This window comes from Salmo salar, chromosome ssa28, assembly GCF_905237065.1.
Source record: "Salmo salar chromosome ssa28, Ssal_v3.1, whole genome shotgun sequence".
NCBI lineage: Eukaryota > Metazoa > Chordata > Actinopteri > Salmoniformes > Salmonidae > Salmo > Salmo salar.
The window spans coordinates 85,087-108,354 of record NC_059469.1 but is presented as its reverse complement, the minus strand read 5'-3'; the positions used below and the strand labels follow the sequence as shown (position 1 = coordinate 108,354).

Sequence of the window (23,268 nt, the reverse complement as noted above, 5' to 3'; positions counted from 1 at the left end):
GCATTTCAAGAGCGGCAAATTTGAATCCAAATAAATGTCAAGATTCAAATTTTTCAAACATACAACTATTTTACACCCTTTGAAAGATAAACATCTCCTTAATCTAACCACGTTTTACGATTTCAAAAAGGTTTTACGGCGAAAGCATAAATTTAGAGTATGTTAGGACAGTACATTTACAAGAGTTGTGTGTAATGTTTTGTCAAGTCAAAGACAGGGTCACCAAAACCATAAAACCAGCTAAAATGATGCACTAACCTTTTACAATCTCCATCAGATGACACTCCTAGGACATTATGTTAGACAATGCATGCATTTTTAGTTCTATCAAGTTCATATTTATATCCAAAAACAGCGTTTTACTATGGCATTGATGTTGAGGAAATCGTTTCCCTCCAATAACCGGCAGTCAAGTCAGCGTCACAAATTAAATAATTAAAATTAGAAAACATTGGTAAAATATTATATTGTCATTTAAAGAATTATAGATTTACATCTCTTGAACGCAATCAACTTGCCAGATTTAAAAATAACCTTACTGGGAAATCACACTTTGCAATAATCTGAGCACTGCGCCCAGAAAAATACGCGTTGCGATACAGACTAGACGTCATGTTGGGGAGATCTAAAATCGAAAATACTATGTAAATAATCCATTACCTTTGATTCTCTTCATCAGATGTCACTTCCAGGTATCACAGGTCCATAACGAATGTAGTTTTGTTCAAAAAAGCTCATCATTTATGTCCAAAAATCTCCGTCTCGTTAGCACATGATCTAAGCCAGCCGGACTTCTCGTCATGAACGAGGGGAAAAAATAGATTTACGTTCGTTCAAACATGTCAAACGTTGTATAGCATAAATCATTAGGGCCTTTTTTAACCAGAACATGAATAATATTCAAGGTGGACGAATGCATACTCTTTTATAACGTATTGGAACGAGGGTACCCAACATGAACTCGCGCGCCAGGTGTCTAATGGGACATCATCGTTCCATGGCTCTTGTTCGGTCAGATCTCCCTCCAGAAGACTCAAAACACTTTGTAAAGGCTGGTGACATCTAGTGGAAGCAATAGGAAGTGCCAAAATATTCCTCAGCCCCTGTGTTTGTCAATGGGATAGGTTTAAAGGTAATACAACACATCAGGTATCCACTTCCTGTCAGAAAATGTCTCAGGGTTTTGCCTGCCAAATGAGTTCTGTTATACTCACAGACACCATTCAAACAGTTTTGGAAACTTTAGAGTGTTTTCTATCCATATATAATAAGTATATGCATATTCTAGTTACTGGGTAGGATTAGTAACCAGATTAAATCGGGTACATTTTTTTATCCAGACGTGCAAATGCTGCCCCCTAGCCCTAACAGGTTAACTCTTTTTCTACTTCGCACTTTCTTCTACTACAAATCTACCATTCCAGTGTTTTACTTGCTATATTGTATTTACTTTGCCACCATGGACTTTTTTTTGCCTTTACCTCTCTCACCTCATTTGCTCACATTGTACATAGACTTATTTTTCTACTGTATATTTGTTTTACTCCATGTGTAACTCTGTTGTATGTTGTCGAACTGCTTTGCTTTATCTTGGCCAGGTCGCAATTGTAAATGAGAACTTATTCTCAACTTGCCTACCTGGTTAAATAAAGGTGAAATAAAATTTTATTTTTTTTAAAAATCATACAGCAAATGCCAAATGCGTCCCTTATGTAGGTAAGCCTTTTCAATTAACATTTACTTGAGATTTTGGGGAAAGTATATCTGTCAACCCACAAGACGGTTATCACATCAACTGGCTACACACGGCGTGATAGACAGACGGGCAATATTGCTGGAAATGAATTGGCAGATAGTGTTAGGTTTGGCTTTTTAACCAGGGGTGGAATAATGTAAATGTTGCATTGATTGGTTAGTAGCTGGGAGCTTGCGGTGTCCGATACTTGTGAGATTTGTTTGACAGTTTTCAGTGGAGAACATGAAACATTTTTATTAACCTCTCTGGGCCAGTGGGACGTTTGCGTCCCACCCTAGTCAACAGCCAGTGGAATCGCGTGGCGCGAAATACAAATACCTCAAAAATGCTATAACTTCAATTTCTCAAACATATGAGTATTTTACACCATTTTAAAGACAAGACTCTCGTTAATCTAACCACATTGTCCGATTTCAAAAAGGCTTTACAGCGAAAGCAAAACATTATGTCAGGAGAGTACCCTGCCAAAAATAATCACACAGCCATTTTCAAACCAAGCATATATGTCACAAAAACCAAAACCACAGCTAAATGCAGCACTAACCTTTGATCTTCATCAGATGACACTCCTAGGACATTGTTATACAATACATGCATGTTTTGTTCAATCAAGTTCATATTTATATCAAAAACCAGCTTTTTACATTAGCATGTGATGTTCAGAACTAGCATACCCACCGAAAACTTCTGGTGAATTTACTAAATTACTCATGATAAACGTTGACAAAATACATAACAATTATTTTAAGAATTATAGATACAGAACTCCTTTATGCAAACCTTTGCTGTTCTTCGTCAGAATGCACTCCCAGGACTTCTACTTCAACAACAAATGTTGTTTTGGTTCCAAATAATCCATAGTTATATCCAAATACCTCCGTTTTTTTGTTTGTGCGTTCAGGTCACTAGCCGAAGGGTAACGCGAGAGCGCATTTCGTGACAAAAAATGTCAAAATATTCCATTACCGTACTTAGAAGCATGTCAAACGCTGTTTAAAATCAATTTTTATGTGATTTTTATCGTAAAATAGCGATAATATTCCAACCGGGCAACATTGTATTCATTCAAAGACAAAGAAAAAAATGGAGAAGTCTCGATGAACGTGCATCTCAGTCTCACTGTCCCCAGGCTGACCACTTACAAACTCTGCTGCTGTACTTTGCCCAGAGACAGCAGACACTCCATTCCACTTTCTGGCGGCTTTAGAGAGCCAATGGAAGCCTTAGAAAGTGTCACGTTACAGCACAGATGCTGTATTTTCAATAGAGATGCAACAGAAGGACGACAAATTGTCAGACAGGGCACTTCCTGCATGGAATCTTCTCAGGTTTTGGCCTGCCATATGAGTTATGTTATACACAGACTCCATTCAAACAGTTTTAGAAACTTTAGTGTTTTCTATCCAAATCTACTAATTATATGCATATTCTCGTTTCTGGGCAAGAGTAGTAACCAGTTTAAATCGGGTACGTTTTTTATCCGGCTGTGAAAATACTGCCCCCTAGCCCCAACAGGTTAACTTGAGAATTGTTTGGCGAGTTACTGGTAACTCACGATTGACCTGTTGGAGACCCCTGCCCTAGGCTACGTGAATAAAAAGAGACATGAGCCCAAAATAATAAACTTGCAGGATGAAGTAAGTTATAAGGCCTCTGATTTCATTTTGTCAGTTCTACTAGCTAATGTAAGAATTTCTTTCATTTACATAACATTTGAGGACGTCACTTAAGGGCATATGTATTTTAAATGTTTTTCACAATCTAACCACAGTTATTTTTTTTGTAATATACACATGGCGTACACGGTGCAATTAAATGCTTACTTGCATGTTAAACTCTCGACAATGCAGCAACAATACAAAATGTAAGTAGCTAAGTGAATAAAAAAAGAGTAATACAAATAAGGTCTAAATAATTTAATCAATGTAATAATGGGCAGTTTATTTTTATTTACAAATAGTTACGTGGCCTATATGGAAATAACAGACATCAGCCAAGCATGTTTAGCCCCCCCGCACCTCTCTGATTCAGAGGGGTTGGGTTAAATGCGGAAGACACATTTCAGTTGAATCCATTCAGTTGTACAACTGACTAGGTATTCCCCTTTTACTTTCCCCATTTTAAACAGGGTTAGTATCAAGTTGTAGTAAGGTTTAGCTTCAGTCCACAGGGGGGCACTGTGTCACTCAGAAGATATGTGCTTCAGTCGGAAACTTTTCTCTCTTTGGTCTCAGCTAGCCAGCCAGTAACTTCCGAAGTGGCTAGCCAGCCAAGCTAGCTACAGAAACGAAACCCATCAAATACACTCGCTGTAAATAAGCACTTAATCTAATATCATGACCTATATCAACGTCCTTAGCTTGCCCGTTCACTAAATGTACTGTTGAATAACTCTGTCAACCAATAGCTTAAGGATGCTGAGCGCTAATGCTAGTTTATTAGCATTAGCCAACCCTTATGCTAAGGGAGACTAGCTAGTTTGCTACCACCAACCCTGCACAAACCTGTGGCTAACTCTGCTGCTGCACTTAGTTTCTGGCTGTTCTGCCCTTTCCACCTCATTCACTGCTGCCTGCTCGTGCTCAACCTGCTCGCTTCTTTTGCCTCTCCTTCGAAAGATGTTCCGAATATCCATATTTGCTCTGTGATATACTACAGACTCTTGAGTCTGATGACATTGACATTTAACCAGTGCTGTGAGGGAGGGGTCAAGGGACGTGAGTGGTCCACTGCGTTGTGAAATCCTGACCAATCACAGCAGCTACTGAGTCATTCCAGGGGCTTCATGCAGTGCCTACTACTGGGTTTCCACTAGATGAGAGCCACAAAGTCAAAATCGATTTTTGGTCTTAATTCAAGGTCCGGCATAAGGTTAGCAGTGAGGTTAGGGTTAGGTTTTGTAGATAAATTGTAGAAATTTGTGTGGTTTAGCCATAATACTTTGGCTGTGTGAACTAGTGACTACCCTACTACTGCCTAGCACAGTATTGAATTGTTTATTTTTGTCATAAAAATGTGTAAGTAAACTTTTGTTTTAATACTGCGTAACGTGATATGTTATGAAAATGCCATATCAGACACATTTTTTTAAAATACATTTGTCCAAAAGGTTCAGGGGTGACGCCACTGTCCCAAAGGTCAAAGTTCTGTTGACCTGAACATTCCAAAAAGGTGTCGTCTGGATAGCTGTGAATCTTAACTTTGTAATGATTTAAAGGGTGTGCTTGAGCAGTAACTTGTTGTATACTGACATTGTTTGTCAAAGGGGATGGAGGGATGAAAGAAAGAGTGATAACGCAGAGAAAGCTCACATTGCTATCACACATTTTCCAACTCTTAAGGACACAGACCTTCAAGAAAATCCTTGAGACATCATCATCCCAAGTGAGCCCGATGGCCCAAATTCGGGAGTCTTACTCATGGACTAATAACCCTGCATATAATAGAGTATCAGTCATTTCAACTTTACGAAGTGTACCCCTTGATTTCTGTGTCCAGATGAAAAAAGATTGGTCATTTCCCAGATTTTTTTCCCCAGGCTGTGTTAGAGAGTGTCAAATATGGGATTTTGGGGGGGGGTTGACTGGCGGCCCATTCACAACGTGGCTACTGTTCCGGATTTCCTGGAACCCGATTTGCCATTGCTAAAGATTCCTGCATATGTGCAGGATTTCTTTTACGTAGCTGCCCACTCCATTACCGCTTCCCCCTCCTTCCAGATTATTTTATGTAGCTGCTTTGCCTCTGCTTTTGTCTGGTGCAGCCTACAAACTTCGACATGCTGTACACAAAAGACATGATCAACATGTTCGAACAGCCACTATAGTGTTATTTAGATGAAACAGTAGTTGGTGTCTGTCCAGAATGACTGGGTTTATCACCACTTTAGGGCACCGCTATGGCGTGCCGATAGAGGGCGGCTTGAGAACGTTTAAAACAGTGGCATGACGTGATGGAGGAGAAACCTATGAAAAGCAAACATGTCTGTAACAGTAGGCTATTACAAGCATAAGCGCCATTTTGATTTAATTATATTTTTTCAGGTGAGTTAGGCTACATGCCGCACACAAGACATGAACGACATGTTCGTACAAAGTTTGTTGTCGTAACAGTATTGCAAACACAAGCATGTCACAAACAGGCAGTCAAGCAATTTCATGTTCTTCTTAGCTGCTGAGTTACAGTACATGCAGACAATTCCATTGCCCCAATGCAAAACTCAAGTGTGGAGTTACATGCAGCTACTTAAGCAGCATATTAAACAAGCAAGACGCAGACAGGGAATCTAATTAGCAATTTATTGTTGTTTTTTTCATCATTGCACACATTGGCTAAGCAGGAGGCAGACAGGCAGTCAGTCATGTTGTTTTTTCAGGAACTCTGGGCTAGTGGCCACGATATTGCAGCAACTATAAATATTAGCCAACATCTTAGAAAATGTGGATTGATTTTTGCCCCAATGCAACGTGTAGGGACTGCGTACGTCCTGCTTGTGCAACTGCAATGTCCATTACGACAGGTTTAAAAATAAAAAATAAAGGTTTTAAGTTCGTTCAAATCGCCGCATGGTTTTTATTTCAGCTGTTCAGAAATACCAGGCAGAGACTAGCTACATCATCGTGATTCAGAAGGGTGTCCGTAAAGAGAAACGTGAAAGGATGGGGAGTGTAAGCAGCAACTACTTAAACAATGTTTTGCGTAAAATTAACACATGCGCCAAATGTGATCCGGAGCCTTAACTTTGAGAAAGAGAGACCCAGAGGAGCGGGTGGAGGCGGAGCGGGGGAGAACTCAGTTTTCACAGCCAAACAAAAGTTATTTATGATGCAAGGTGATTTGTAGATCAGTCTGCCGCAATTTTGAAGAAGCCCATTGATTCATCAACTAAGTATTGTTGTTTCACCTCCTGTCTGTGTGCAGAAACCCAACCTGATCCTCAATGTGGACGGCTTCATCGGTGTGGCCTTTGTGGACCTACTTAGGATGTGCGGTGGATTCACACGGTAAGAGGACGTTTCTCTCTTATATCTTGCATGGGGCCAAATCTTTACTAAAGGAATGTGTGCAAACCGTGAACTTAGGCACAAATCATGCATTCATTGATGTCAATTTGAGATTGCTGTTAAAATTCGAGCTACTCAAAATTGGACTCTTCCCTGAGTGTTAATCACTTGTAGAAAAGCAAACTGTTTTAAGTCAGGTGTGTAGGTCTAATGGAGGTTTGTCCTATCATACACATAGAGAGATATTAAGTGGCTGTGTACTAATATGCACATTATATTTTCACAACACGTTTCAGAGAAGACTGTAATAGTTGCTGTCTGGTAAGTGTATGTGTTCTGCGTTACAGAGATGAAGCGGACGAGTTTGTGGAGATTGGTGCACTGAACGGGATCTTTGTGCTGGGCAGGAGTATGGGCTTCATCGGTGAGTCCCATTGGCTTATATCGGTGTCTCTCAACATTAAACCCACCTCATATAAAATCTGGTTCGAATACACACGTTTTTTTATATTCTTGTGGTACGCTTGGTTTAGCTCTCCTGGCAAGCAGCATGTGGGCTTTTTAGGCCATTACATTACAGGCCAAATTCAGCACACCAAGTATTTCAAATGTTTGGAAAAATGAATTCAACCCAGGTCTGCAGTATATGCTGAATTTCACTCATCAGTTTAACACTAATTTGAATGTCCAGTTAACTGAAAAACACTGAGGATCACCTACACTGTAACAAATTGGTGTACATTTAGTTAGCTACTGTAATTCTATTTTCCAGTAAAGTACTATATTACCTGTTTGGCTGTATACTTACAAAAGCATACTGTGAATTATGGTGCATTGTGAGAAAATGCTGTGGGCGGGGAAATCATCTCTGGCTCATGAACGCATTTTGAGGCATCCCTTGTAAGAGGATTTATTTGTTGCACATGTTAGTGAGAAGGCTGTACCCCACAAAATACAGTACCATACTGTATTTTTGCGTTCCAAAAACCTTGTCCTGTAAATCTACAGTAAGTTACTGGCTACTGTGCTGACAGTAATGCACTGTAAATTTTAGAAATACAGCATTTTGCTCTAGTCAGGTGTTACAGTAATATGCTGTACATTTGTGTTTTAGTTAAGGTCCTGTAAATCTACAATAAGTTATTGACTTTGCTGTCAGTATTTTACTGTAGAAATTAGAGGTCAACCGATTAATTAGGGCCGATTTCAAGTTTTCATAACAATCGGCAATCGGTATTTTTGGCCACCGATTTGCCTATTTTTTTTATTTTTTTTTATTTTTTTAACCTTTATTTAACTAGGCAAGTCAGTTAAAGAACACATTCTTATTTTCAATGACAGCCTAGGAACGGTGGGTTAACTGCCTTGTTCAGGGGCAGAACGACAGATTTTTACCTTGTCAGCTTGGGGATGCAACCTTACGTTAACTAGCCCAACGCTCTAACCACCTACTTTACGTTGCCAAGGTAAGTTGCTAGCTAGCATTAAACTTGTAAAAAAAACAATGAATCAATCATAAACACTAGTTAACTACACATGGTTGATGATATTACTAGTTTATCTAGCCTGTCCTGCTTTGCATATAATCGATGTGGTGCACATTTGCGAAAAAGTACTGTCTTTGCTCCGACGTGTACCTAACCATTAACATCAATGTCTTTCTTAAAATCAATACACAAGTATATATTTTTAAACCTGCATATTTAGTTAATATTGCCTTTAACATGAATTTCTTTTAACTAGGGAAAATGTGTCACTTCTCTTGCAAACAGAGTAAGGGTATATGCAGCAGTTTGGGCCGCCTGGCTTGTTGCGAACTGTGAAGACTATTTTTTCCTAACAAAGACAGCAGACTTCGCCAAACGGGGATGATTTAACAAAAGCGCATTTGCGAAAAAAAGCACAATCGTTGCACGACTGTACCTAACCATAAACATCAATGCCTTTCTTAAAATCAATACACAGAAGTATGTATTTTTAAACCTGCATATTTAGCTAAAAGAAATCCAGGTTAGCAGGCAATATTAACCAGGTGAAATTGTGTCAGTTCTCTTGCGTTCGTTGCACGCAGAATCAAGGTATACAGAATTTGGCTCGTTGCGAACTAATTTGCCAGAATTTTACGGAACTATGAAATAACATTGTAGGTTGTGCGATGTAACAGGAATATTTACACTTATGGATGCCACCCGTTAGATAAAATACGGAACGGTTCCGTATGTCACTGAAAGAATAATGTTTTCGAGATGATGGGTTCCGGATTTGACCATATTAATGACCTAAGGTTTATTATATTATAGTTAAGTCTATGATTTGATATTTGATAGAGCAGTCTGACTGAGCGGTGGTAGGCAGCAGCAGGCTCGTAATAGTCAAAGGTATATGGTTTAGAGAGAAATAGTCGACGCTTCATAATTCCTGTAATAACTTCCGGCTGAACTTGAAAGGAGTTCCTTCGTTATTTTACCGTTCATGTCTTCCATAGAGAATGTCTTCATCTACTTCAAATAAGGTCTGTGTTTTGTGCTTAAACCGCCTCGGCGTTTTCATACCCGTGTAAATCTCACTAGGTAACGTTTGTCAACATATTTTCATAAATCCACTCTACAAATTTTTTTATCTTCGCTTATATTGATCAGAGTTATATCCTATGGATATCTGCACAGTTATAAAATTGGCAAGGTGGTGTAAGCCTAAACCAAACACAGACCTTATTTTAAGTTAATCTAAAAATATCCTATGGAATAAATGAAGGAACCGCTTTTCAGATTTTGCTAGAAGGTGTCATGGGAATTATGACTCGCACTTTGGTAGTCAATTCTTACCATGCCCATTATTAAAATAGGATTTCCTGCATATAGAAATTACAGTTTTTGCTTTCAGCATTCATCACAGGTAACTTAAACTCTATTTTTATTATTCAAACAGTTGAGAGTATTTGTCTCCTAAGCAGACTCTTCAGTATCGTTGTCACTTCATAGCTGTGTGTGTGTGTGTGTATATATATATATATATATATATATATATATATATATATATATATATATATATATATATATATATATATATATATATATATATATATATATATATATATATATATATATATATATACATATTTAAAAAAGCATAATAATAATCAGCCAATTAATCGGTATCGGCCTTTTGGTCCTCCAATAATCGGTATCGGCGTTGAAAAATCATAATCGGTCGACCTCTAGTAGAAATTACAGGATTATTTTTACAGTGTACTGGATTGATGAATTAATGGGTCTGTCCAGCATGGCGGTGCATAGGGAAAGGTCTATATTTGCATTTTGGTCATTTAGCAGACACTCTTATCCAAAGCGACTTAGAGTCAGTGCATTCAACTTAAGGTAGCTAGGTAAGGCAACCAAATCAAATTTTATTGGTCACATACACATGGTTACCCGATGTTAATGCGAGTGTAGCGACATGATTGTGCTTCTTTTTCCGACAATGCAGTAATGTCTAACATTCACAACAACTACCTTGTAAACATGAATAAAGTGGTGTTATTTAAAGTGACTAGTGATACCTTTATTAAGTCCATATATTAAAGTGGCCAGAGATTTGAGTTTGTATGTTGGCAGCAGCCTCTATGTTAGTGATGGCTGTTTAACAGTCTGATGGCCTTGAGATAGAAGCTGTTTTTCAGTCTCTCGGTCCCAGCTTTGATGCACCTGTACTGACCTTCTGGATGATAGCGGGGTGAAAAGGCAGTGGCTCGGGTGGTTGTTGTCCTTGACCTTTTTGGCCTTCCTGTGACATCGGGTGGTGTAGGTGTCATGGAGGGCAGGTAGTTTGCCCCCGGTGATCTGTTGTGCAGACCCCACTACCCTCTGGAGAGCCTTGCGGTTGAGGGTGGTGCAGTTATTATACCTTAATTTCAACAAGGAACACAGACTGAGACCAAGGTCTCTTTTACAGTTGGGCCCTGCGTATAGTTGCCGTACCAGGCAGTGATACCACCCGACAGGATGCTCTCGATTGTGCATCTGTAAAAGTTTGTGTTTTTAGGTGACAAGACATTTCTTCAGCCTCATGAGGTTGAAGAGGCGCTGTTGCGCCTTCTTCACCACGTTGTCTGTGTGGGTGGACTATTTCAGTTTGTCCGTGATGTGTACGACGAGGAACTTTAAAACTTTCCACATTTTCCACTACTGTTCCGTCGATGTGGATGGGGGGGTGCTCCCTCTGCTGTTTCCTGAAGTCCACGATCATCTCCTTTGTTTTGTTGACATTGAGTGAGAGGTTATTTTCCGGACACCACACTCGGAGGGCCCTCCCCACCTCCCTGTAGGCCGTCTCATCGTTGTTGGTAATCAAGCCTACCACTGTAGTGTCTGCAAACTTGATGATTTGAGTTGGAAGCGTGCATGGCCACGCAGTTATGGGTGAACAGGGAGTACAGGAGAGGGCTAAGAATGTACCTGTGTGGGCTCCCAGTGTTGAGGAGCAGCGGGGTGGAGATGTTGTTTCCTACCTTCACCATGTGGGGGCAGCCCGTCAGGAAGTCCAGGACCCAGTTGCGCAGGACGCGGTCGAGACTCAGGGTCTCGAGTTTAATGACAAGTTTGGAAGGTACTATGGTGTTAACCTGTTTAGGATAGGGGGCAGTATTTTCACTGCCGGATAAAAAAACGTACCCGATTTAATCTGGTTATTACTCCTGCCCAGAAACTAGAATATGCATATAATTGTTTGATTTGGATAGAAAACACCCTAAAGTTTCTAAAACTGTTTGAATGGTGTCTGAGTATAACAGAAGTCATATGGCAGGCCAAAACCTGAGAAGATTCTAAACAGGAAGTGCCCTCTCTGACCATTTTCTTGGCCTTCTATAGCCTCTTTATCGAAAACAGAGGATCTCTGCTGTAACGTGACATTTTCTAACCTGTTGGGGATAGGGGGCAGTATTTGCACGGCTGGATAAAAAACATACCCGATTTAAGCTGGTTACTACTCCTGCCCAGAAACTAGAATATGCATATAATTATTAGCTTTGGATAGAAAATACCCTAACGTTTCTAAAACTGTTTGAATGGTGTCTGTGAGTATAACAGAACTCATATGGCAGGCAAAAACCTGAGAAGATTCCAAACAGGAAGTACCCTCTCTGACCATTCCTTGGGCTTCTTGCCTCTGTATATTGAACATTTAGGATCTTTGCTGTAACGTGACACTTCCTACGGCTCCCATAGGCTCTCAGAACCCGGGAAAAAACTGAATGATGTAATTCCAGCCCCAGGCTGAAACACATTAGCGCTTTTGGCAAGTGCTCTATCAGAGGGCCATCAGACTGAGGCTCGTGCATGAGGGGATCCCATACTTTTACTTTCGCTCTCTTTGTACTAAAAAAAAAACGATTTCCCGGTTGGAATATTATCGCTTTTTTTACGAGAAAAAATGCATTAAAATTGATTTTAAACAGCGGTTGACATGCTTCGAAGTACGGTAATGGAATATTTAGAATTTTTTTGTCACGAAATGCGTCGTGCTCGTCAGCCTTATTTACCATTTCGGATAGTGTCTTGAACGCACGAACAAAACGCCGCTATTTGGATATAACAATGGATTATTTGGGACCAAACCAACATTTGTTATTGAAGTAGAAGTCCTGGGAGTGCATTCTGACGAAGAACAGCAAAGGTAATAACATTTATCTTATAGTAAATCTGACTTTGGTGAGTGCTAAACTTGCTGGCTGTCTAAATCGCTAGCCCTGTGATGCCGGGCTATCTACTTAGAATATTGCAAAATGTGCTTTCACCGAAAAGCTATTTTAAAATCGGACATAGCGAGTGCATATAGGAGTTCTGTATCTATAATTCTTAAAATAATTGTTATGTTTTTTGTGAACGTTTATCGTGAGTAATTTAGTAAATTCACCGGAAGTGTTCGGTGGGAATGCTAGTCACCTGCTAATGTAAAAAGCTGGTTTTTGATATAAATATGAACTTGATTGAACAGACATGCATGTATTGTATAACATAATGTCCTAAGATTGTCATCTGATGAAGATCATCAAAGATTAGTGCTGCATTTAGCTGTGGTTTGGGTTTATGTGACATTATATGCTAGCTTGAAAAATGGGTGTCTGATTATTTCTGGCTGGGTACTCTGCTGACATAATCTAATGTTTTGCTATCGTTGTAAAGCCTTTTTGAAATCGGACAGTGTGGTTAGATTAACGAGAGTCTTGTCTTTAAAATGGTGTAAAATAGTCATATGTTTGAGAAATTGAAGTAATAGCATTTCTAAGGTATTTGAATAACGCGCCACGGGATTCAACTGGCTGTTGAGTAGGTGGGACGCAAGCCTCCCACCTAGCCCAGAGAGGCTAAGGCTCCCATAGGCTCTCAGAAGGCGCCAGAACGGGGAATGATGACTCTGCAGTCCCTGGCTGAAAAACAGTAGCGCATTTGGATAGTGGTCGATCTGAGAACAATGTAACGGGCGCGCGCATGCACGTGAAGAGTCCATTTTACATTTTCAGTCTTTGAACGAAAATGACATGTCCCGGTCGGAATATTATCGCTATTTTACGAGAAAAATCGCATAAAAATTGATTTTAAACAGCGTTTGAAGTACGGTAATGGAAAATGTTGAAATTCTTTGTCACGATATGCGCCGGCGCGTCACCCTTTGGATAGTGTCTTGAACGCAAGAACAAAACGCCACTATTTGGATATAACTATGGATTATTTGGAACAAAAACAACATTGGTGTGGAAGTAGAAGTCCTGGGAGTGCATTCTGACGAAGAACAGCAAAGGTAATCCAATTTTTCATATAGTAAATCTGAGTTTGGTGAGCCCCAAACTTGGTGGGTGTCAAAATAGCTAGCCTGTGATGGCCGGGCTATCTACTCAGAATATTGCAAAATGTGCTTTCACCGAAAAGCTATTTTAAAATCTGACACCGCGATTGCATAAAGGAGTTCTGTATGTATAATTCTTACAATAATTGTTATGTTTTTTGTGAACGTTTATCGTGAGTAATTTAGTAAATTCACCGGAAGTGTTCGGTGGGTATGCTAGTTCTGAACGTCACATGCTAATGTAAAAAGCAGGTTTTTGATATAAATATGAACTTGATTGAACAAAACATGCATGTATTGTATAACATAATGTCCTAGGAGTGTCATCACAGCATTTAGCTGTGGTTTTGGTTTTTGTGACATTATATGCTAGCTTGAAAAATGGGTGTGTGATTATTTCTGGCTGGGTACTCTCCTGACATAATCTAATGTTTTGCTTTCGTTGTAAAGCCTTTTTTAAATCTGACAATGTGGTTAGATAAAGGAGAGTCTTGTCTTTAAAATGGTGTAAAATAGTCATGTTTGAAAAATTGACGTTTTTGGGTTTTTGAGGAATTTGTAATTCGCGCCACGCCCTATCATTGGATATTGGAGCGGTGTTCCGCTAGCGGAACATCTAGATGTAAGAGGTTAAATGCTGAGTTGTAGTCAATGAACAGCATTCTTACATAGGTATTCCTCTTGTCCAGATGGAATTGTGCAGTGTGATAGTGAGTGCATCGTCTGTGGACCTATTGGGGCGGTAAGCAAATTGGAGTGGGTCTAGGGTATCAGGTAGGGTGGAGGTGATATGATCCTTGACTAGTCTCTCAAAGCACTTCATGATGACAGAAGTGAATGCAACGGGGCAATAGTCATTTAGTTCAGTTACCTTAGCTTTCTTGGGAACAGGAACAATGGTGGCAATCTTGAAGCATGTGGGGACAGCAGACTGGGATAGGGAAAGATTGAATATGTTCGTAAATGATCACCAGCCAGATGGTCTGCGCATGCTCTGAAGACGCGGCTAGGGATGCCGTCTGGGCCGGCAGCCTTGCGAGGGTTAACACGTTTAAATGTTTTACTCACATTGGCCATGGAGAAGGAGAGCCCACAGGCTTTGGTAGTGGGCCGTGTCAGTGGCACTGTATTGTCCTCAAAGCGAGCAAAGAAGTTGTTCAATTTGTCTGGGACGTTGGTGTCCGCAACAGGGCTGGTTTTCTTTTTGTAATCTGTGATTGACTGTAGACCCTGCCAAACTTGTTTTGTGTTTGAGCCGTTGAATTGCGACTCTACTTTTTCTCTACTGACGCTTTGCTTGTTTGATTGCCTTGTGGAGGGAATAGCTGCACTGTTTGTATTCGGTCATGTTTCCAGTCGCCTTTCCATGATTAAAAGCGGTGATTCGCTCTTTCAGTTTTGCGCGAATGCTGCCATCAATCCACGGTTTCTGGTTAGGAAAGGTTTTAACCTCTTGCATCTAGACGATTTCGCTAGCGGAACTTCTCGCCAAATATCCAATGGAAGAACGTGGCGCGAAATACAAATACCTCAAAAATGCAATTTCAATTTTTCAACCATACGACTATTTTACACCATTTGAAAGATAAGACTCTCGTTAATCCAACCACGTTGTCCGATTTCAAAAAGGCTTTACAGCGAAAGCAAAACATTAGATTATGTTAGGAGAGTACACAGCCAAAAATAATCACACAGCCATTTTCAAAGCAAGCATATATGTCACAAAAACACAAAACACAGCTAAATGCAGCACTAACCTTTGATCTTCATCAGATGACACTCCTAGGACATTGTTATACAATACATGCATGTTTTGTTCAATCAAGTTCATATTTATATCAAAAAACAGCTTTTTACATTAGCATGTGATGTTCAGAACTAGCATTCCCACCCAAAACTTCTGGTGAATTTACTAAATTATTCATGATAAACGTTGACAAAATACATAAATTATTTTAAGAATTATAGATACAGAACTCCTTTATGCAATCGCTATGTCAGATTTTAAAATAGCTTTTCGGCGAAAGCACATTTTGCAATATTCTGAGTACATAGCTCAGCCATCACGGCTAGCTAATTTGACACCCGCCAAGTTCGGGGCTCACTAAACTCAGAATTAGTTTTAGAAAAATGTGATTACCTTTGCTGTTCTTCGTCAGAATGCACTCCCAGGACTGCTACTTCCACAACAAATGATGTTTTTGTTCGAAATAATCCACAGTTATGTACAAATACCCCCGTTTTGTTCGAGCGTTCAGGTCACTGTCCCAAAGGGTAACGCGTGAGCACATTTCGAGACAAAAAAATTCAAAATGTTCCTTTCAAAATGTTCCGGTTTCTGAAGGCTTTAGAGAGCCAATGGAAGCCTTAGAAAGTGTCACGTAACAGCTCAGATACTGTAGTTTCGATAGACAAGCAACAGAAGGACTACAAATTCGCAGAAAGGCCACTTCCTGCTTGGAATCTTCTCAGGTTTTTGCCTGCCATATGAGTTCTGTTATACTCACAGACACCATTCAAACAGTTTTAGAAACTTCAGAGTGTTTTCTATCCAAAGCTACTAATAATATGCATATTCTCGTTTCTGGGCAAGAGTAGTAACCAGTTTAAATCGGGTACGTTTTTTTTATCCGGCCGTGAAAATACTGCCCCCTATCCCAGACAGGTTAATAGTCACAGTGGGTACGACATCTCCGATGCACTTGCTAATAAACTTGCTCACCGAGTCGACGTATATACATCAATGTTATTGTCTGAGGCTATCCGGAACTTATCCCAGTCCACGTGATCAAAGCAATCTTGAAGTGTGGAATCTGATTGGTCAGACCAGCATTGGATAGACCTGAGCACGGGCGTTTCCTGTTTTAGTTTCTGTCAAAAGGCTGGGAATAACAAAATGGAGTTGTGGTCAGATTTGCCGAAGGCAGGGCGGGGAAGGGCTTTGTATGCATCGCGGAAGTTAGTGTAGCAATGATCCAGAATGCTACCAGCTCATGTCGCGCATTCGATATGCTGATAGAATTTAGGAAGTCTTGTTCTCACGTTAGCTTTGTTAAAATCTCCAGTTTAAATAGAGTCCAGTGACGTTCTTTCAGGGCCGACGAGGTATCTGCTTGGAGGGATATATGCGACTGACTATAATCAAAGCGAATTCTCTTGGAAGATAATGCGGTCGGCATTTGATTGTAAGGAATTCTAGGTCACGTGAACAAAATTACTTAAGTTCCTATATGTTGTAGTGATTACACCATGAGTCGTTAATCATAAGGCATACACCCCCGCCCTTCACTATGTCACACTTATACTAAGTTATAAGGTGTAGTTAAATAAGGTCTAGTTAATCAATCACTTTCTCTTCTTCCCATCCTAGGTCATTACCTGGACCAGAAGAGGCTAAAACAGGGCCTGTACCGCCACCCATGGGACGACATCTCCTATGTACTTCCTGAACACATGTCAATGTAACTGATGACAGCAAGTCGGCACCTCTTGATGTCAACACTCGGATATGACGGGCAGCGTTTTCACCTTCTCATCACTACAACAACCGCTGCCTTTGGGCAGGGTGAATCCAGAGGTGGGGAAAAGGGTGGAGAAAAAGGTGGAGGGACATGGGGGAAGAAGGGAGCGTTAGTTTTATTTGTAGGTCACTGAAAAAAAGGGGAATCATTTAATGTTATGAGTTCAAGATATAAGTTATTCAATCGTTAACAAAAAAAGGAGCTGAACCAATGCAAGCTGCAGCTGTGGTCACTCTAGGTTGATTAGGATATGAATGACCCTATGGGGGTTTTCCCAGTCACCGGTACACAAATGGGATAGTGGCGCACACTTATTTTTGACCATGCCACCTGGTTGGTTGAGTGATTGGTTCATCGCCTACTCACTTATAATTTATGTTCATATCTCTTACTAAACTCGCAAACGATTAACAGTTGGTTGAGGTGTATAATATGGCTTTCCCTGCTTTAGGCCTCTAGGCTGTGTGCTGTTGAAAGTAAGCATGCTTTCTGGGTGACTTGGTAATGCACATAACATGAACACTAGCTTGCCTATGGAGAAGTAGTCTTAGTCGGTAAACAGGCATCCCTCAATGGAGTGTAAAAGCCTTGAACGATCCACTGTCAAGTACATTACAAAACCAAAGTATTGTTTGAGTAATATTGTATTAGATTTTATTTACACATTTAGTCTAGTTTCTGACCTTAATCCCCTTCCAAAGTTGTGTAGCCTATTATGGTGTGTACACTGTGGCTGTTCATGATAAGGGGGCACGGTTTAACTAGCTGAATGTTAGTGTCTATTTACCACTGCGTTTTTGGTATTTTTTTGTTGTTGGTATTTGGTATTTTGTTAGGATCCCCATTATCTGTTGCAAAAGCAGCAGCTACTCTTCCTGATGTCCTTTTTCATCCCCTCAAGTCATTGGACGAAACGATCATGTTAACTAATATTTTCATCCATTTAGATTTCAAGAAATTACAAATGATACAAGGGTGGTGTTTGTTAAAAATTAGTTATTTTAAAATGTTTCAAAATAAAGGAAAAGGGAATAACCCCTGTAAAAGTAGTCTTAAATGCATCTTTTGTGAGGGACCATGAAGGCAGTGTATTTTATCTGGGAAAATAGTGTCTGATTTGCACGTATGACTAGACTACTGCTACCAAGGACCTGACCTGTGTGGTGCCATTTTTCTTTATGACCTCAATGTTCTGTGACAGGCATGTTTGTTCTCTTTGTTTTACTCCGTTTTATTTAAATGTGAATTAAATATGCTTCTTAGTTTATTAAATATGCCCTGAATTGTTATATTGTAGTTTAATAAAACCAAGAATGTAACTTTTCATTGTGGCTATTTATTATCACTAAGTGATGCATGTAGCAGCTGTCAGTGTTCTCTTTTTTTTTTTTCCAAAGGTGCTGGTCGACACAAGAAATAGGTGTGAAGGATATAGTATCATCCAAATATATCCTCAAATAGTATATAGTTTAACTGAGCATATACAGACTGGGGAGAAATTATTTTGTGTGGGAATATACAGTGGCAAGAAAGTATGTGAACCCTTTGGAATACCTGTATTTCTGCATAAATTGGTCATAAAATTTGATCTGGTCTTCATCTAAGTCACAACAATAGACAAACAGTCTGCTTAAACTAAAAACACAAACAATTATACGTTTTCATGTCTTTATTGAACACACCATGTAAACATTCAGTGTCGAGTGGAAAAAGTATGTGAACCCTTGGATTTAATAACTGGTTGACCATCCTTTGGCAGCAATAACCTCAACCAAATGTTTTCTGTAGTTGCGGATCAGACCTTCACAACGGTCAGGAGGAATTTTGGACCATTCATCTTTACCAAACTCTTTCAGTTCAACAATATTCTTAGGATGTCTGGTGTGAACCGCTCTCGGGGTCATGTCACAGCATTTTAAATCGGGTTGAGGTCAGGACTCTGACTGGGCCACTCCAGAAGGTGTATTTTCTTCTGTTGAAGCCATTCTGTCTTTTGGGTCGTTGTCCTGTTGCATCACCCAACTTCTGTTGCGCTTCAATTGGCAGACGGATAGCTTTACATTTTCCTGCAAAATGTCTTGATAAACTTGAATTCATTTTTCCGTCAATGATAGCAAGCTGTCCGGGCCCTGATGCAACAAAGCAGCCCCAAACCATGATGCTCCCTCCACCATACTTTACAGTTGGGATGTTTTGATGTTGGTGTCCTGTGCCTCTTTCTCCACATACAGTGTTGTGTTCCTTACAAACAACTGAACTGTAGTTTCATCTGGCCACAGAATATTTTGCCAGAAGCGCTGTGGAACATACAGGGGGGGCTCTTTTGCGAACTTCAGACATGCAGCAATGTTTTTTTTGGACAGCATTGGCTTCTTCCATTGTATCCTCCCATGAACACCTTTCTTGTTTTACGTATCGTAGACTCGTCAACAGAGATGTTAGCATGTTCCAGAGATTTCTGTATGTCTTTAGCTGTCACTCTAGGATTCTTAACCTCATTGAGTATCCTGCACTGTGCTGTTGCAGTCTGCACTGTGCTTTCAGGACGCCCACTCTTTGGGAGAGTAGCAACAATGCTGAACTTTCTCCATATATAGACAATTTGTCTTACTGTGGACTGATGAACACCAAGGCTTTTAGCGATACTTTTTTAAACCTTTCCAGCTTTATGCAAGTCAACAGTTCTTAATCTTAGGTCTTCTGAGATCTCTTTTGTTCGAGGCATGGTTCACATAAGGCAATGCTTCTTGTGAATAGCAAACTCAAATTGTGTTTTGATGTAACTAGGTAAATATTACACAACAGGTAAACATGTTTGTCAACCTCTACACAAAACCAAAGTTCTTGGTCTTAATGGCTAGTAAGAGTTTCTCTTTTAGAATCTGTTTGGAGGAAATTGTTTTTAGATTGTCTTCTAACAGAGAGAAATGTAACATAAAAATAAATGTATATTAACATCTCCGATCTTGTCGCATTGATTGGATTCCAGGTTAGCTGACTCCAATTTGCTTTTGAAAAAGTCACATACTTTTTCCTACCTGTTTAAATGTATTGACACTCCTAGGACATTGTTACACAATACATGTATGTTTTGTTCGATAAAGTTCATATTTATATCCAAAAACAGCATTTTACATTGGCGCGTAATGTTCAGAAAATGTATTCCCACCAAAACCTTCCGGTGAATGTGCACATCAATTTACAAAAATACTCATCATAAACGTTGACAAGATATATATAACAATTATTTAAAGAATTATAGATAGACTACTCCTGGATGCAACCGCTGTGTCAGATTTTAAAATTGCTTTACGGAGAAAGCACATTTTTCAATATTCTGAGTACATAGCTCGCAATCACAGCAAGCTATTGTCGTGTCTTTGGGGGTACCATTAAACTGAAGATATGTTTATCAATTAGCTCCCTGTAATTATTATCACGCGATTAAACTGATTAATCGTTTAATTGTAATTAACTAGGAGGTCGGGGCACCAAGGAGAATATTCAGATTACAAAGCTATAATTTTCCTAATATAACTTTCCTATACTATAATATTATATTCTATTATAGTATAGGCCGATTATCTCCTAGTTTAAATGGTGTATTTACCTCTAGTCCAGTCTCATTCCAAACGTCGTAAATTGTTGTATCTGCACGAACCCAGTCTTTACTAAAATCATCCATACATCAATTGTCTTAAAATCATTTATTTACTACATTAAGTAATTAACAGAAAAACATACAAACAGTAATTATCGTCAACAAAGGATTGGTATCGGAATGTGCCCTTGTGGGCTAAACAGGCTGGTCGGCCTGTTGAACAATGGATCATAAATGGTCAGCTGAGAAGTTTACACAGAGTTCATTAACAATTGACAATTGAAGGCTCACTCATTCGGGAACAATTGCAATCAATATATATATTTACGCTCAGTGTGTCGTTCTGATTCTTGTTGGAGAGTAGTTCTGTTGGGGAGTTTTGTCCACGTTCTCTCTCTCTCTCTCTCTCTCTCTCTCTCGGTTAGAATAGATCTTTCAGAGCGACATTCATTAATGTCGTCATAGAATGGTGGTTTCGTTGGTCTTCGTGTTCGATGATATAATTTACTTAGCTGCAGACTAATAATTAATATCAAAGACTTGTTCTTATTCTGTCGGTAGCAATAGTCTAAAAGTTAACCACGTGGTATGGTTCACTTTCAGTAGAGGAATTGGAAGGTAGAACCTATGTGCCAACGGAGTGTAGGCCTGGTCTGAGGAAATGTAAATCCGGGGGTGTTTTATAGTGCCCATAGAACAGCTTGTCAAATGACGCCTGGTCCTGTATGGGTGTTGGGGGCATGCCTATGACTGAGTTAGATTTGGTTACAGAAATACAATTCTATCACATTACATCAGTACATAGCATCTCAATGTCTTACAAAAGCTTTATCCTTATTAATACATTCTATACAACCATTATGATGCTATTATATAAACAGTTTTATGGTAATATGGCTATATTGTCTCTTCTGAGTATCACAAAATTGTACCAAGCGGATTAGTTCGTAGCTGGATTCTTCACCAATCTTCCATACCTTCTCCAGAACACAAAATGTCGCTTGGCTCTCCAATTCTATGAGTTGGAAGAATTTCCTTTGTCTCTCTATGGGCCATGGGGCCAGAGACTTTCCTGGAATTTTAGAGTTTTTACGACCTTTTACACACAGGGTGGATTGTGTGCAAAAGGGAGGGGTCAACTGTCCTCCCTGTACCAAAAGAGGCCAAGGTCATGACACTATACAGACACCCGCCAAGTTCGGGGTCACCTAAACTCAGAATTAGTATTATAAATATTCTCTTACCTTTGCTGATCTTCGTCAGAATGCACTCCCAGGACTGCTACTTGCACAAGAAATGTTGTTTTTGTTCGAAATAATCCATATTTATGTCCAAATACCTCCGTTTTGTTCGTGCGTACAGATCACTTATCCAAAGGCATAACGCGCGAGTGCCGTACCGGTACCAGAGACAAAGTCAAAATGTTCCATTACTGTACTTAGAAACATGTCAAACGCTGTTTAAAATCAATCTTTATGGTATTTTTTACGTAAAATTGCGATAGTATTCCAACCGGACAATAGCATATTCATTCAAGAACAAAAATAAGGAACGGCGCGCTCGCGGGATCGCGCATATCCAATCCCTTTGTCCACAGGCAGTCCACTGATGGACTGAGCTCCTATTATCTGCCCAGTGACAGGAGAATGCTGAAAGAACTTTCTGAAGGCTGTTGACAGCCAATGGAAGCCTTAGGAAGTGCAACGTGACCCCACAGAAACTGTAGTTTCCATAGAGAATCAAAAGAACTACAATTCTGACTTTACACTTCCTGGTTGGATTTTTCTCAGGTTTTTGCCTGCCATATGAGTTCTGCTATACTCACAGACACCATTCAAACAGTTTTAGAAACTTCAGAGTGTTTTCTATCCAAATCTACTAATAATATGCATATTCTAGTTTCTGGGCAAGAGTAGTAACCAGTTTAATTTGGGTACGTTTTTTCATCTGGCTGTGAAAATACTGCCCCCTACACCCCAACAGGTTAACGGATCACTAAGAAGTTAAACAGATTATCATTACACAGGTGCATTTTGTGCTGGGGACAAAAGGCCACTCAAAAATGTGTCTTTTTGTCAAACAACTCAACGTCACAATGTCTGAAGTTTTGAGGGAGCGTGCAATTGGCATGTTGACAACAGCAATGGCCACCCGAGCTGCTGCCAGAGAATTGAATGTTAATTTTTCTACCTCCAACGTCATTTTAGAAAATTTGGCAGTATGTCCAACCAGCCTCACAACCGTAGATCACGTGTAACCACACTAGCCCAGGACCTCTACATCCGGCTTCTTCGCATTGGGATCATGAGACCAGCCACCCGGACAGCTGATGAAACTGAGTATTTTTGTCCAATTGAGAAATTGAGTATTTTTGTCCTATTTGTGGAGAAAAACTCATTCTGATTGGCTGGGCCAAGCTCTCCAGTGGGTGGGCCTATGCCCTCTCAGGCCCCCCCATGGCTGCGCCCCTGCCCAGTCATGTGAAATCCATATATTAGGGCCTAATGAATTTATTTCAATTGACTGATTGCCTTATATTAACTG

The 23,268-nt window shown here is 39.8% G+C and overlaps 1 protein-coding gene across 5 annotated transcripts in view; it reads left to right on the top strand.

The window, feature by feature from the left end:
• LOC106589258 (ATP-citrate synthase) overlaps nucleotides 1–18,447 on the top strand; it is a 127,227-nt gene extending 108,780 nt beyond the window's left edge. For all 5 annotated transcript variants that reach the window (XR_006762624.1, XM_014178975.2, XM_014178973.2 and 2 more), the window contains 3 exons: nucleotides 6,677–6,759; nucleotides 7,107–7,183; nucleotides 16,973–18,447. Coding sequence is in view for 4 of the 5 variants with exons in the window: in XM_014178975.2 (XP_014034450.1) it covers nucleotides 6,677–6,759; nucleotides 7,107–7,183; nucleotides 16,973–17,067 (255 nt within the window). In the remaining variant the exon portion in view is untranslated. The remainder of the gene's footprint in view (nucleotides 1–6,676; nucleotides 6,760–7,106; nucleotides 7,184–16,972) is intronic.
• The last annotated feature ends 4,821 nt before the right edge of the window (nucleotides 18,448–23,268 follow it).